This window comes from Zeus faber, assembly GCF_960531495.2.
Source record: "Zeus faber genome assembly, chromosome: 17".
Lineage (NCBI taxonomy): Eukaryota > Metazoa > Chordata > Actinopteri > Zeiformes > Zeidae > Zeus > Zeus faber.
Genome location: NC_137204.1, coordinates 3743453 through 3759892, shown reverse-complemented (window position 1 = coordinate 3759892; position 16440 = coordinate 3743453). Strand labels below are relative to the sequence as shown.

At 43.2% G+C, this 16440-nt stretch overlaps 1 protein-coding gene across 3 annotated transcripts in view; it reads left to right on the top strand.

Moving 5' to 3' along the window:
• slc38a9 (solute carrier family 38 member 9) overlaps window positions 1-16440 on the top strand; it is a 95123-nt gene that overhangs the window by 36264 nt on the left and 42419 nt on the right. For 2 of the 3 annotated variants that reach the window (XM_080017324.1, XM_080017326.1), the window contains exon 2: window positions 2285-2421. In XM_080017324.1, coding sequence (XP_079873450.1) covers window positions 2324-2421 — 98 coding nt within the window. In that variant the 5' untranslated portion in view covers window positions 2285-2323. Of the gene's footprint in view, window positions 1-2249; window positions 2422-16440 lie in introns of all 3 variants that reach the window. The other variant, XM_080017325.1, reaches the window with a different exon arrangement.

Sequence of the window (16440 nt, the reverse complement as noted above, 5' to 3'; positions counted from 1 at the left end):
AGAAGTGACGTAGGTGCGTGACGCAAAGGGTTTTCTTCCTCGCCATTTCACAACAGTGAGTGTGTGTAAGAGTAGTACGATTTAAAGGTTGAATTCTATCAAAATGGTTTCACATTGTGACTTCACATCACATGGAATATGGATGAATGATCTTCACCTGGACATTCGCTTTAAAGGAAACGATCGATCGGCGTTATTCAGCGCTGGTCCGCGTCTCGGTGAGTGAACTGCGTTTTCCCATGTAATGTAACGGAACCGGTCCACGGTTTAACTTTTTTCTACTATTTATAAAGCAAACTCTGTTTTGAAAAAATACGTTAATAGATCAAAAAAACACAAAGGAATACAAATCTGGAAAAATCCTTCAAGAAAGGTTTTTTCAACTTATTTTGCTCCTGGCGATTTTAGAAATGCGCAAGATGGCATCTTTTGCTGTGGTGTGTGATATGTTTCTCAAAGACAGCGGTACCAGTATCTACATGAAAATGAAAGATGAGATACAGAGGGAGCTCCGTGGTGTTGATTATTTTGTGACCAGAACTGACATGCGGTCAAGTGTAAACATGACTCCTTATATGAGTCTTACTACATAACGAAAAATTGGTCAGTGAAGTCCCGGTGTCTGGAAACAGGAAAAATAGTTGTCCTGTATAACCACCGACATTGGCGTGAACGTTGTCGCTGCAGTAACGCAACTGAAATGACCATGGCTGAATTGCTTTGGCCATAATTTGCAGTTGGCCATAACCAACAGGCTTGCTAGTGAGAGTGCCTGCATGCCGGCCTGTGCAGAAATTTACTTTTCCCTCCCTAGTGTATTTCGAATGTGTGTAAAAAAAAAAAGTGCATTGCACTGCTGCCTCACAGCAAGAAGGTCCTGGGTTTGATTCCCACCTGGGGCGCTGTTGGCACCGTGCTCCGGGCGGGTTATGTCCCGAATAGGAGCCTTTCTGTGTGGAGTTTGCATGTTCTCCCCGTGCTCACATGGGGTTTCCACCACCTCACGTCAGTAAGGACCCCCACCAAAAACATGCACCCATCATCGTCTGACCAGCATGGACATTTATCACCTGGTCCCCGGGCGCGTCCACGTATGCTGCCCACTGCTCCTGGCTGTGCCCCCGGAGGAAGGACAACCCAGGATGGGTCAAAAGCAGAGAATCCATTTCACCGGCCACCATCAAAGCATGTGCATGTGTGTGTGTGTGTGCAAGCATGTGTTATAGTGTGGTGTGTTGCGTGATGAATAAAGACTGTTTCTCTTCTTCTTCTTCTGTGTGGAGTTTGCATGTTCTCCCCGTGTTCACATGGGGTTTCCTCCACCTAATGTCAGTAAGGACCCCCACCAAAAACATGCACACATCATTGTCTGACCAGCGATGGACATTCGTCCCCGGGTGCATCGACGAATGCTTCCCACTGCTCCTGGCTGCCCCCCGGAGGAAGGACAAGCCAGGATGGGTTAAATGCAGAGGCCTCATTTCACCGGCCACCATCCAAAGCGTGTGTGTGTGTGTGTGTGCATGTGTTGTAGTGTGTTGTGTTGAGTGATAATTAAAGATTCTTCTTCTTAACTAGTTTCAAGTGTTCAGGCTATATTCCTAGTATCTGCTGGACCTCCCCTTTGTCTGCTCCTTGCTGGATTTGTTTGCCCAATCTTCTGACTGACTACCTGTGTACCGAACCTGTTGCAAGTAAAGACTTTTTTTTAAAAATCAAGATTCCTGTCTGAGTTGTGCTATTGAGTCCTCTTACCTGTCTTTCCACCAGTCGTTACACGGAGTCCAAGGAGTCCTTGAATTGAAAAAGGTTGAAGACCCCTAGATTGAGGAATACTGAGTTTGCTTAATGCATATTCCAGTATAAAGTAGAAAGTGTATGAAGTTTGTGTTTTTTGACATTATTGGATGGTGATGAAATCGCATCGAAACGAGTGTAACTGAGTCAATAGTTATACAATTATACAGACTTGTTCTTGTTGCAAAAGCTCATTTATCCACCGAAACATGACTGAATACACATGACAATTTCTAAATCAGTCTGAGCAATTAATGGTTGCAGAATATTGCAGAACTCACCCTGAAATAACAAAAGAAAAATTATAGTGGATCTCCAGTGGTCTGTTTGATACCTGGCCAATGTAACTATAGCAACGTAACTGGAAATATATTTTCTTACTTGTTACAAAACTCATCAACAAGTTGTTGTGCTTAAGTATTTTTTTTCTAAATGTCTTATTCTTTTCCCAGACTGATGCTACTCATGTACGTTACCACTCTGTCAGGTTATTAACGCAAGACACTAACCTAAAGCACAAACCATAATGGAGGATGACTGGAAACCACTCCTGTGCCCAGTGCGGATGGATGACAACTCCTGGGACAGAGGTTCCACAGACTCCCTGGACTCAAAGGCTAAAAGGCAGGTTTGCTTTTTCATTCATGCATAGGTTTGGACAGCGGATGGGCACGGGGTTCTGTATATGCTAGACTTGGGTGTTGCGCATTTTCCACACGTGCACGAGAAATAAAAATGGGTAAAAAATACATTTACCGCAGCCTTCCATGTTTTGTCGAACAGTGCCAATAGAATACTTGGATGTGGGGAATAAAAAATAAAAATATTGACCACCAAACAAAGTTGGTTGCTAAGTAACCATGCCGAAGGTTTATGTTCATCGCCATAGATTTAAGTCTCCCTGTTAGAGAAGTGCAGGATTTATTATTTAAGTTTACACAAAAACATCAATTCATTTTACTAAATTAAGTCCTAAACCAAAGGGGAGACATTATGTGTGATGCGGCACAAGATGCACCGGCTTTTTGTTTCGCTTATTTCATCATGCAGTGATCAGGACAGTCGTATTAAAAAAAAAAAAATTCATACTAGTAGGAAACTAAAGGAACTAAATGGATCCAAAATAAAAAACACTCAGTGTATTTAAAATGTTTTGTTTCATACAAGTAGGAAAGAAACTACCATCGACGGATGTGTATACCGCTGTTTAGACAGTGCAGTGGATCGGAGATGGCTCCCTCTCCTCTGTCCTGATCCGTGGAGTGTCCTGATCTGCTCCACTCCAATTCTCGTAGTTATGTTCACATTTTTACATTTCATACAAGTAAGAAAATTGGGAAACTACATAAATCAGTTCAGCTTGAACCCTGCACTGTTTTCTGTATACATGGCACCAAAATTTCAGTCTGTATTGTTTGGATTTTGCCTGCGCGTCAAGGTCTTTGCATTTTGTCTTTGCAAATGGAAATTATGTCTGTATTTATTTGCATATGTTGTATATACGTGCATTTTATAAAAAATGTTAACCTGTGCTGTCAGAATGCTGGGCATACAACAGAGTATTTGTATGCCATTGCATTAAGGACAGAGTTAGTCTGCAAGTGGAGTTCAACTTCCCAACCTGCAATGTCACTTTTTATTTATCACTTCTTTTTATTATTAACTCTTTATTCATTCTTTACTCATCAAGAGCTGCTTGCAACAACTCTGTCCTGTGGATGACTGGTGGCGTGACAAGAGCACAACTTTTTGTTTCACAGAACCGCCACGAATCCCTCTATTTGGGAACAATCTTACCATGTTTTGGTCTTTAAACAAATGATCACTACTCAAAGAGGGGCAGAATCACCAGTGTGAGGCAATTAATCATAGAACCAAACAACATGTGCATGGAAAAACAGAAACATCAGATGCATCATGTATCGACAAAACATGGATCTTTTGTGGGGTGGTGAGTCTTCCTCTCCTTTTGGCTGCTCCCGTAAGGGGTCGCCCCAGCGGATCATCTGCCTCCAATACCTTCTGTTCTGCACATCTTCCTCCCTTACACCACCGCCCGCATGTTGTCCCTCATCACATCCACAAACCTTCTCTTTGGCCTTCCTCTTTTCCTCTTGCCTGGCAACTCCATCCTCAGCATCCTTCTCTCAATGTAACTCTCATCTCTCCTACACACTTGTCCAAACCATCTTTGTCTCGTCTCCCTTACTTTTTCAACAAACTCTCCAACCTGAGCTGTCCCTGTATAGTACTCATTCTTAATCCTGTCCATCCTTTTCACTCCCAATAAAAATCTGCCACCTCCAGTTCAGCCACCTGCCTTTTTGTCAGTGCCACCGCCTCTTAAACCATACAGCATAGCTGGTGTCACTACCGTCCTGTAGACCTTCCCCTTCACTCTTGCTGGAACCCTTCTGTCACAGATCACTCGGGACACTCTTCTCCACCCACTCCACCCTGCCTGTACTCTCTTCTTCACCTCTCTCCCGCACTCTCCGCTGCTTTGGATAGTCTACCCCAAGTACTTGAACTCATCTGCCTTTTCTACCTCCACTCCTTTCATTCTCAGCTTTTTGCCACCCTCCCTCCCGTTCAGGCACATGTATTCTTTCTTACTCGTGCTGACTTTCATTCCTCTTCTCTATAATGCATGCCTCCACTTCTCCAGGCTCTGCTATACCTGCTCCATACTCTCGCTACAGATCATAATGTCATCCGCGTACATCATAGTCCACGGAGACTCCTGCCTGATTTCATCTGTTAACCTCTCCATCACCATTGCAAACAAGAAAGGGCTCAGAGCCGATTCTTGATGCAATCCCACCTCCACTTTGAATGCCTTTGTCACGCCTATTGCAGACCTTAATACTGTCTGACTGCCCTCATACATATCCTGTACCACTCTTACGTACTTCTCTGCCACCCCCGACTTCCTCATGCAATACCACACTTCCTCTCTTGGCACCCTATCATATGCTTTCTCTAATTCCACAAAGACGCAGTGCAACCCCCTCTGGCCCCTGTACTTTTCCATCAACATTCTTAAGGCAAACATTGCATCTGTAATACCCTTTTCTGGCATGAAAACATACTGCCGCTCACTGATCCCCACTTCTCCTCTTAACCTAGCCTCCACTACCCTTTCCCATAGCTTCATGCTGTGACTGATCAACTTTATTGCCCCATAGTTACTACAGCTCTGTACGTCTCCCTTATTCTTGAAGATGGCATTCTCTCCCTTTCCAGGATGGTGTTTAACAATCTCGTTAGGAACGTCACTGCCATCTAACCTAAACATTTCCATGCTTCCCCAGGTATGTCATCTGGGCCAACTGCCTTTCCACTCTTGATCTTCTTGAAGCTGTTCTTCCCTCATCATGGCTAATTTGCTGCACTTCTTGATCCACTATCTCCACATCATCCACCCTTCTCTCCCTTCTCAACACACTCTCCTCATTGGTCAGCACATTCCCATCATTATCCTTTATCACCCTCATCTGCTGTACATCCTTCTCAGCTTGGTCCCTTTGTCTAGCCAATCGGTACAAGTCCTTGTTCTCCTGTGTCCATTTCTTCTTCGCCACCCTCTTCTGCTCTATGCTCTCCTGTACTTCCTCATTCCACCACCAAGAGTACTTGTCTTCCTTCTTCTTCCCGCATGATACACCGAGAACCTTCTCGGCCGTCTCCCTCACCACTTCTGCAGTTGTTTCCCGGTCATCTGGTAACCGTTAATTCCCAATGTGTATTCTCTATTATGTGGATTATTTGATCGCCAACAATGCCCAAAAGCAAGATCACTTATATATTGTTTTATAATATCAGACGGACGCCAGGACATCTAATTACACCCGCCACAACATTAAAACCACATGCCTAGCATTGTGTAGGTCCTGCTCGTGCTGCCAAAACAGTTCCGACCTACCTAACGATGTTTCGTCTTCTGCACTCACCATGTGAAGACGTATGTGGCTACGCAGCGAGCTAAACACTCTACTACAACCTACAACCTTTAGGTAGTTTGCCTTCTTCCCATAGTTGTACCATCTCTTTCCCCAGGTTAATGATGCACACGCACCTGGCTATCCACATGAAAACTAAATGTGATCAGACCTGCCCGCCTTCTTCCATTGCTCCATGGTCCAGTTCTGATGCTCACGTTGCCCACTGTAGGCACTTTCGGCAGTGAACAGTGGTCAGCATGGGCACTCTGACCGCTCTGCAGCTATGCAGCCCCATGTGCAGCAAGCTGCAATGCACTGTGTGTTCTGACACTTTTCTATCATAGCCAGCATTAACTTTCTTAGAAAGTTGTGCTACAGTAGCTCTTCTGGGGAATCAGACCAGATGGGCTAGATACTCCCCCGGGTGTATCAATAAGCCCATGGATGCCCATGACCCTGTTGCCGGTTCACCGGTTGTCCTTCCTTGGACCACTTTTGGGAAGTACTTACCACTGCATACCGGTAACACCGGAACATCGATACGTTTCAGCGGGGAGCTCCACTGGAGTGTTGAGTCGGAGGTCTGGAAGTCACGGACTTGATGGAACACCAGAGTCGGTCTCAAGACTTGTTTGGTGAGAGGAGATGAGGTCCTTAACTTTCCTAACTCGCTTAAAAATTAAACTTGCAAATACCATTGGTGACCTTCCAACACTAAGTACAATGCTATTATTATTATTATATTATTAATATTATTATTATAATTTTTCAGCATTTTCATGCTTTATTGATAATGATAGTGCGGGGAGAAAGGGGACAGAGAGAAGGGATGACACGCAGCAAATGGCCTCGTGCCAGAATCGAACCAGGGCCGCTGCGGTAAGGACTCAGCCTTGAAAATGGTGCGCTCTACCCGGTGAGACACCGGGGCACGCTTACAAAGCTATTAACTTGCAAAATCAGGTTGCGGAGTTACAAAATTTATCAAAAGCTTTGCTGACTATAAAAATAAAACAAATAGGATTGCGAGGCGCATTCATGATCCAGAAATTTTAGAGTAGATAAAAACTGAAATTCTTAAAAGAAAAACGAAGAGTAGACTAAAAAATGTATGTTTAGAAGTTGATACAAAGTGGAAAAAAGCTCTTTCATTCAGAGATGTCGGTGCTTTTTATTCAAGAAGAGACGGGGCATGACGCTCAGCGGCAGCCCCTGTGACATTGCGTCCTCTCAGATCGGGCTTGCAGTGGTTAATTATCAATTATCTTATCAATTATCTTATTTGATAGTTTACGCAGAATACTCACAACTACCATCACCGTCAATTCATGGACTTAAAACAATATATATTAACTTTTAACAGTGTTATAAATAAGAATATAATATCATAATAATACAAACATCCCGGCACGCTTACACACTATAACATATATTTAATATGTACATATATAACATATTTTTAACACATTTATGATAAATCCACACAAACATTGATTATTGACTACATGATATAACAAATTCATACCTGTATTAATAATAACAGAAAGCATATCGACACCCAACACTTAATTTGAGTACAATGAACTTACACGTTATATCAATGGTGGAAGTGGCCTCTTATCCTCGCCACTTGATGGGGGTAAAGGTACACAATAAAAATACATTTAAACTACACTTACATAACAACTCCATCTGATATCGTAGAGCCTTTGGACTTTCATCAGTTTACGCAATATGACATCAATCAATACGCAATTATAACTCATATGGGTACAGTTGTGTTGTAAAACATGCAGTGCACTGTGGAAACATTCTAAAGAAATGTGTACTCCAAGATTTATGAACTTGCTCCGTGAGACTTTAGATAAGAGGAACAGCAAGAAAAAAAGGAGCGAGAGAGAGATAAAGAGATTAACTTTAATTATCGGAGCAGACGGTGCCGTGGGTTTGCTTCGGGCTTATCGATCTACCAAAAATAGTTTAACCAAAGAAATGCAAAATAGCGAGTGCAGAAAATTTCAGATACAGTGGGAAAATGAATATTTCTTCATAGATGTCAAGGGGAAGTGTATCTGTTTGATTTGCAATGAAACTGTTGCAGTGATGAAAGAGTATAATGTAGGACGACACTATGAAACCAAACATCAGACCTACACGTCCTACACTGGTGCCGAGCGAGAACAGAAAGTTATGCAAATGGAAGCTAGCCTGCTAGCTGAACAACAGTATTTTTTTGGCTAAGAAAACACAAGAAAATGCCACACTAGCCAGTTACAAGGTACAGTAGCTCAGCTTATTGCTTGACACAGGAAACCTTTCTCAGATGGTGAAACAATGCCTCACTGAAGGTGCAGGAATAATGTGCCCGGAGAAAATGCAGGAATTCAACAACGTTAGCATGTCCAGAAACACAATTGTGCGGCGAATCGAAAACTTGTCAGCTAACTTGAAACATCAAGTGTCAGATAAAGCTTGTGCTTTTGATTTTTACTTGACTGCAGGTGATAAGAGCACAGATGCCACAGACACCGCACAGCTGTTAATTTTGTTTGTGGGGAGTTGACGATAACTTGCGTAAGAAGAAATAAACATATCCTGATCTTAGGAGTCTAAAGTGCACAACAATGGGTGAGGACATTTTTGAAGCTGTCTCAGATGCAATTGACAAGATGGGACTTACTGTAAATGGGACAAGCTGTGTGTAGTAACAACGGATGGGGCTCCAGCAATGACAGGTGAGCGCAAAGGAATGGCCTCCATGGTGCGCTCCAAAGTGCAAGAGAGTGGAGGTGAAGCTGTTAAAAGTCACTGTATCATCCACCAAGAAGCCCTCTGCTGAGACAGTCCAGCTTGGCGATGTGATGAACACTGTTGTGAAAATGGTCAGCATAATTCCAGCACTAGGACTCTACCACAGAGAATTTCAAGCTTTCCTATCTGATGTCGATACTGAATACAGAGACCTACTCTACCATTCTGATGTGCGTCATACTTAAAAGTGGCAATGACCAGTGACCCTTGCAAATGCAAATATTATAGGCCCATCCGTTTGACCTATTATTTATTATTATTTTTTTTTTAACCTTTATTTAGACAAGTAATCTCATTTCAACATGGAGTCTCATTCTCAAGAGAGAGACCTCGTCAAGACAACAGCAGCAATTCAACACAAAGTTACAGACAGGACATTCAATACAGACAAAATAGAACACAAATCATATTGCAAAAGTGGTAATCCGACTTAAATACTATGTATAAGAGCAAACCCCCACAGGTGCTGTCTCCATATTTCTTAAAAGTAGTTTAAAATCCCCTAGAAGAATCAGGCTGGACAGCTTCAGTGTAGGGGAAAGCCTTTTTTTTTCCAAAATCTGTACTGAGGGATGGAGAGAGTGATGAAGCGTAGGCTATAGCAGCACTGTGTTTGACATGTACGTGGATAAATAGATGGGCAGCAGTCCAAGGATGGATTTATAAATGAAGTTATACCAGTGCAAAGTTCTGTGCATGGATAGTGATGACCAGTTCACTTAACAATACAGAGTACAATGGTATGTGAGGGGTTTACAATGGGTTATGAATCTCAGAGCTCCGTGATAGACAGCGTCCAACAGATGAAGACAGTGAGCTGAGGCGTTCATGTACAAAACATTGAAGCATCCAAGCCACCCCAGTGCTGTCTCTCCTCCTTCTCCCCTGTAGACGTGCTGCAAATTACTATGCTGGTCACCAAGGCCAAGGCCTCCACCTGCTCTCGACCCCATGCCCACAGCTCTGGTCAAGGCATGCCTACCCACCCTCTCCCCTGTCATGGTGGCCATCAGTGACGCCTCCCTGAAATCCGGCACGGTTCCCACCAGCTTCAAAATGGCCTCAGTCACACCGATCCTAAAGAAGCCTAGTCTCAACCCTGACAACCCCAACCACTACCGCCCGATCTCCAACCTTCCGTTCCTAAGCAAAATTCTGGAACGAGCATTTGCCGCCCAACTCCAACAGCACATGTCCAACCATGAGCTTCACGAACCCCTTCAATCTGGATTCAGAACTCACCACAGCACGGAGACCGCCCTCATTAAAATCACTAACGACCTCCTCATTGCTGCTGACGCAGGCTACATCAAAATCATTATCCTCCTTGACCTCTAAGCTGCCTTTGACACAGTCTCCCACACTATCCTCCTCAACTGTCTATCCGTCTACCTTGGCAACTCCGGTACAGCACTCTCTTGGTTCGAATCCTCTCACCAACAGGAAGCAGTTTATCACTATTGGGGACTCCTGCTCCTCCCCTGGCCCAGTTGACCAAGGCCTGCCTCAGGGCTCCGTGCTTGGGCCCCTCCTCTTCACCATCTACATGCTTGGTCAGATCATACGCCACCACGGTCCATGCTTCCACACCTACACCGATGACACCCAGTTATACCTCAGCACAAAGCCATCCACCTGGCTCCCCCCTCAATCTCTTCTCAACTGCCTCCATGACATCAAAGTCTGGATGTCATCAAACTTGCTCAAACTCAACAATAACAAATCCGAACTCATGGTTGTGGCTCCCAAGACACTGCTCAGGAAGGTTGGAGATCTGCTCCTGGTTGTTGATGGCTACTCTATCTTCCCATCCCCCGAAGTATGCAACCTAGGTGTCATCTTCGATTCAACCCCTTCATTTCACTCACACATCAAATCCATGACCAAATCTGCCTTCTTCCACCTCAAGAACATCTCTAGACTCTGCCCATCACTGTCTGAGTCTGTGGCAAAAACACAAATCCACACTTTCATCACCTCCTGTCTGGACTACTGCAGTAGTGTCCTGTCCGGGGTTCCAAGCAAAGTCCTGGACAGGCTCCAGTATGTTCAAAACTCTGCTGCTAAAGTTCTCACCTGCACCAAGCCCTGGCAGCACATCACCCCCACCCTCATCCATCTCCACTGGCTCCCTGTCAAAACCCATATTTCCTACAAAACCCTACTAATAACTTACAAATCCCTCCATGCCCTTGCCCCGCGGTACCTAACAGACCTCCTCCACCCCTTTTCGTCCCGGAAACTGTGGTCCTCGGACATGGGTCTGCGCCCCATTATTATTATTATAACTATGTTGTGAACTATTGGAGATAACGCAAGTTTAGTTCTAAAGCACCCCAATCCTCCATGTAATGTGGGAAGTAATGATGACAATCTAAGTAAAAGTTTTTTTGATTCGTATAATTTCATTGTGTTCAGTAAAGTGACTCAACATCAACTTGGTGAGAGGGACCCTCTCCGTTGACACGGACCCTCAGGGTGAATTAGGCACATAGAATTTTGCGTACGCCGCCATGGAGGTCAGGACCGGCTCTTTTAGCAACTGACCGCTACGTCCACTGCACACTTAATTCACGGCACGCAACTCAACGACATGCACTGAGTTGGCAGTGATCTAGTCAACCCTAAAGTAATCCTAAAAGTAAAAGTAGTTTTTCTACCACAATCTTTTAAAATCATATTTAGGGTCCTCGTCCTACAGAATGTGTGATGAGGAAGCTATTGTTATTGCTCTGTTTATTAAGGTCCTCATCTACAGAATGTAGGACGAGGATCCTATTGTTATTGCTCTTTTTATTAGGGTCCTAGTCTACAGAATGTAGGATGAGGAACCTATTGTTATTGCTCTGTTTAGTCTTGTTCTTCTTGTTAGGGTCCTCGTCTACAGAATGTAGCACGAGGAACCTATTGTCATTGCTCTGTTTATTAGGGTCCTCGTCTACAGAATGTAGGACAAGGAACCTATTGTTATTGCTCTGTTTATTAAGGTCCTCATCTACAGAATGTAGGACGAGGATCCTATTGTTATTGCTCTTTTTATTAGGGTCCTCGTCTTCAGAATGTAGGAGGAGGACCCTATTGTTATTTCTCTGTTTATTAGGGTCCTGCTCCTACAGAATGTGGGACGAGGAACCTATTCTTATTGCTCTGTTTATTAGTGTCCTCGTCTCCAGAATGTAGAACGAGTAACCTGTTGTAATTGCTCTGTTTATTCTTTTTGTTTTTGTTAGTGTCCTCGTCTACAGAATGTAGCACGAGGAACCTATTGTCATTGCTCTGTTTATTATGGTCCTCGTCTACAGAATGTAGGACGAGTGCCCTATTGTTGTTGTTCTGTTTATTAGAGTCCTCGTCTTCAGAATGTAGGATGAGGACGCTATTGGTATTGCTCTGTTTATTAGGGTCCTCGTCTACAGAATGTAGGATGAGGAACCTATTGTTATTACTCTGTTTATTCTTCTTCTTCTTGTTAGGGTCCTCGTCTACAGAATGTAGAACGAGGAACCTATTGTTATTGCTCTGTTTATTAGGGTCCTCATCTACAGAATGTAGGGCGAGGGGCCTATTGTCATTGTTCAGTTTATTAGGGTACTTGTCTACACAATTTAGGACAAGGAACGTATTGTTATTGCTTTGTTTATTAGGGTCCTTGTCTCCAGAATATAGGACGAGGAACCTATTGTTATTGCTCTGTTTATTCTTCTTTTTCTTGTTAGGGTCCTCGTCTACAGAATGTAGCACGAGGACCTATTGTCATTGCCCTGTTTATAAGGGTCCTCGTCTACAGAATGTAGAACAAGGAACCTGTCGTTATTGCTCTGTTTATTAGGGTCCTCGTCTTCAGATTTTAGGAAGAGGAACCTGTCGTTATTGCCCTGTTTATTAGGGTCCTCGTCTTCAGAATGTAGGATGAGGACCCTATTGGTATTGCTCTGTTAATTAGGGTCCTCGTCTACAGAATGTAGGATGAGGAACCTATTGTTACTGCTCTGTTTGTTGTTCTTCTTCTTCTTGTTAGGGTCCTCATCTACAGAATGTAGAACGAAGAACCTATTGTTATTGCTCTGTTTATTAGGGCCCTCATCTACAGAATGTAGGGCGAGGGACCTATTGTCATTGTTCAGTTTATGAGGGTACTTGTCTACACAATTTAGGACAAGGAACCTATTGTTATTGTTTGTTTATTAGGGTCCTTGTCTCCAGAATATAGGACGAGGAACCTATTGTTATTGCTCTGTTTATTAAGGTCCTTGTCTACTAAATGTAAGACGAGGAACCTATTCTTATTGCTCTGTTTATTCTTCTTCTTCTTGTTAGGGTCCTCGTCTACAGAATGTAGGACGAGGAAGCTATTGTTAATTGCTCTGTTTATTAGGGTGCTCGTCTACAGAATGTAGGACGAGTGACCTATTGTTATTGTTCTGTTTATTAGAGTCCTCGTCTTCAGAATGTAGGATGAGGACCCTATTGGTATTGCTCTGTTTATTAGGGTCCTCGTCTACAGAATGTAGGATGAGGAACCTATTGTTATTGCTCTGTTTATTGTTATTCTTCTTCTTGTTAGGATCCTCGTCTACAGAATGTAGAACGAGGAACCTATTGTTATTGCTCTGTTTATTAGGGCCTCATCTACAGAATGTAGGGCGAGGGACCTATTGTCATTGTTCAGTTTATGAGGGTACTTGTCTACACAATTTAGGACAAGGAACCTATTGTTGTTGCTTTGTTTATTAGGGTCCTTGTCTCCAGAATATAGGACGAGGAACCTATTGTTAATTGCTCTGTTTATTAGGGTCCTCGTCTTCAGAATGTAGGATGAGGGACCTATTGTCATTGTTCAGTTTATGAGGGTACTTGTCTACACAATTTAGGACAAGGAACCTATTGTTATTGTTTGTTTATTAGGGTCCTTGTCTCCAGAATATAGGACGAGGAACCTATTGGTATTGCTCTGTTAATTAGGGTCCTCGTCTACAGAATGTAGGATGAGGAACCTATTGTTACTGCTCTGTTTGTTCTTCTTCTTCTTCTTGTTAGGGTCCTCATCTACAGAATGTAGAACGAGGAACCTATTGTTATTGCTCTGTTTATTAGGGTCCTCATCTACAGAATGTAGGGCGAGGGACCTATTGTCATTGTTCAGTTTATGAGGGAACTTGTCTACTCAATTTAGGACAAGGAACCTATTGTTATTGTTTGTTTATTAGGGTCCTTGTCTCCAGAATATAGGACGAGGAACCTATTGTTATTGCTCTGTTTATTAAGGTCCTTGTCTACAGAATGTAAGACGAGGAACCTATTCTTATTGCTCTGTTTATTCTTCTTCTTCTTGTTAGGGTCCTCGTCTACAGAATGTAGGACGAGGAAGCTATTGTTAATTGCTCTGTTTATTAGGGTGCTCGTCTACAGAATGTAGGACGAGTGACCTATTGTTATTGTTCTGTTTATTAGAGTCCTCGTCTTCAGAATGTAGGATGAGGACCCTATTGGTATTGCTCTGTTTATTAGGGTCCTCGTCTACAGAATGTAGGATGAGGAACCTATTGTTATTGCTCTGTTTATTGTTATTCTTCTTCTAGTTAGGATCCTCGTCTACAGAATGTAGAACGAGGAACCTATTGTTATTGCTCTGTTTATTAGGGCCTCATCTACAGAATGTAGGGCGAGGGACCTATTGTCATTGTTCAGTTTATGAGGGTACTTGTCTACACAATTTAGGACAAGGAACCTATTGTTGTTGCTTTGTTTATTAGGGTCCTTGTCTCCAGAATATAGGACGAGGAACCTATTGTTATTGCTCTGTTTATTAAGGACCTTGTCCACAAAATGTAAGACAAGGAACCTATTCTTATTGCTCTGTTAATTCTTCTTCTTCTTGTTAGGGTCCTCGTCTACAGAATGTAGGACGAGGAAGCTATTGTTAATTGCTCTGTTTATTAGGGTCCTCGTCTACAGAACGTAGGACGAGGGACCTATTGTTATTGTTCTGTTTATTAGAGTCCTCGTCTTCAGAATGTAGGAGGAGGAAGGTATTGTTATTGCTCTGTTTATTCTTCTTCTTCTTGTTAGGGTCCTCGCCTGCAGAATGTAGGACAAGGAACCCATTGTTATTGCTCTGTTTATTAGGGTCCTTGTCCTGCAGAATGTGTGGGCCCAAAAGCCCTGGGAGAAGGACGCTCCACTTGGCGCCACGACCAGGTGCTGAAGGCGACAGCAGAAGCCATCTTCACCAGCATCACCCAGGACAAGCCTCTCCGACCAGCAAGCCAGGCGATTGCGTTTGTCCGAGCAGGGGAGAAGCCTAAGCCCCAGCAAAGGGGAGCAGTGGGACTCCTTAGTACGGCGCCGGACTGGCAGATGAAGGCCGATCTGGGGAAGCAGCTCAGATTCCCAGAGCACACCAAGGAAACCACCCTGAGACCAGACATAGTTCTGTTCTCAGATTCAACAAAGCAGGTTGTTCTTCTGGAGCTGACAGTCCCCTGGGAGGAGTGTATGGAAGAGGCCCATGAGAGGAAGCGTGCCAAGTACACCGACTTAGTGGAGGAGTGCCGCAGACGGGGGTGGCGTGACCAGTGTGTGCCAATCTAGGTAGGCTGTAGAGGCCTCGCAGCACAATCTCTCTGCAAAGCATACAGCCTGCTTGGCATCACAGGGGCACGGCAGAGAAAGGCCATCAAAACTACAACAGAGGCAGCTGAGAAGGCCTCTAGATGGCTGTGGATCAAGAGGGGTGATCCGTGGGCACATGCTACATAGACACAAGTCGGCACTTGATCAATCCCGGCTGGGTCGCCTGGGTAAGGGTGTATGATGTTGAACGACCCGAAACACCCAATGACCCCAGGTTCCATCACTGATGACGTGTCTAGGTGCATCAATAGATGTATATTTTACTAGGGTCCTCATCGACAGAATGTAGGACGAGGAACCAATTGTTATTGCTCTGTTAATTTTTCTTCTTCTTGTTAGGGTCCTCATCTACAGAATGTAGGATGAGGATGCTGTTGTGATTGCTCTGTTTATTAGGGTCCTCATCTACAGAATTTAGGATGAGGATCCTATTGTTATTGCTCTGTTTATTCTTCTTGTTCTTGTTCTTCAGCCTTTTTGTGTCTTAAGAAATGTTGCAAAATGGCCGACCATGCCCTTTAAAAAATAAAATAAAAATCAAACCTATTCATTTTTTACCACCATCACTGGACTTAAAAAAACATTATATTGCTGCCTATTACCGAAACCCAACAGGAAGTCGGCCATATTGGATTTAATGTGTATTTTTAGTCACTTTTAGGTCATTTGCATACATTACGCTTTCGCAATTTCCTCCTAGGCGATTTATCAGAACAACTTCAAAGTTGGAGAGTGTCTATAAGAGACCTGGTAATTTTCATGCTCAGCACTTTCGCGTTCTCCTCCTAGCCGATATTTCGTGTCCCACCAACACTTGCACTTCAAGGACCCAGTCATCGCTGATTGGAGCTTTAATTTTATATATATTCCTCATTTGTTAAGCATTTTTAAAATTAAATCTTAAACATTGTTGTCTGAAAATTAAAATAAAATATAAATCACAAAAACAAAATTATTATTATAATATTAGAGGCAATATTAAATGAATCAATGCCTATTATAAACTTGTATAATTCGTTTGGTTTTTGTCTTTGAAGCCACAATGTATTTGTTCATAAAAACATAGTCATGACCATTTACAATTTACACTTTACAAGTTGCACCAGGAATAGAGCATCAAAGGCTTTCTTGCTCCACTTCCAACCTTACACTCACCCCTCTCCCAGTATCTGACCACCATTTGTCTCCTTCTCACTTCCCATCTCATCCTCCCATGAAGGCTTCTTACGATTCTCTCTTACGCTCTACACTCTCT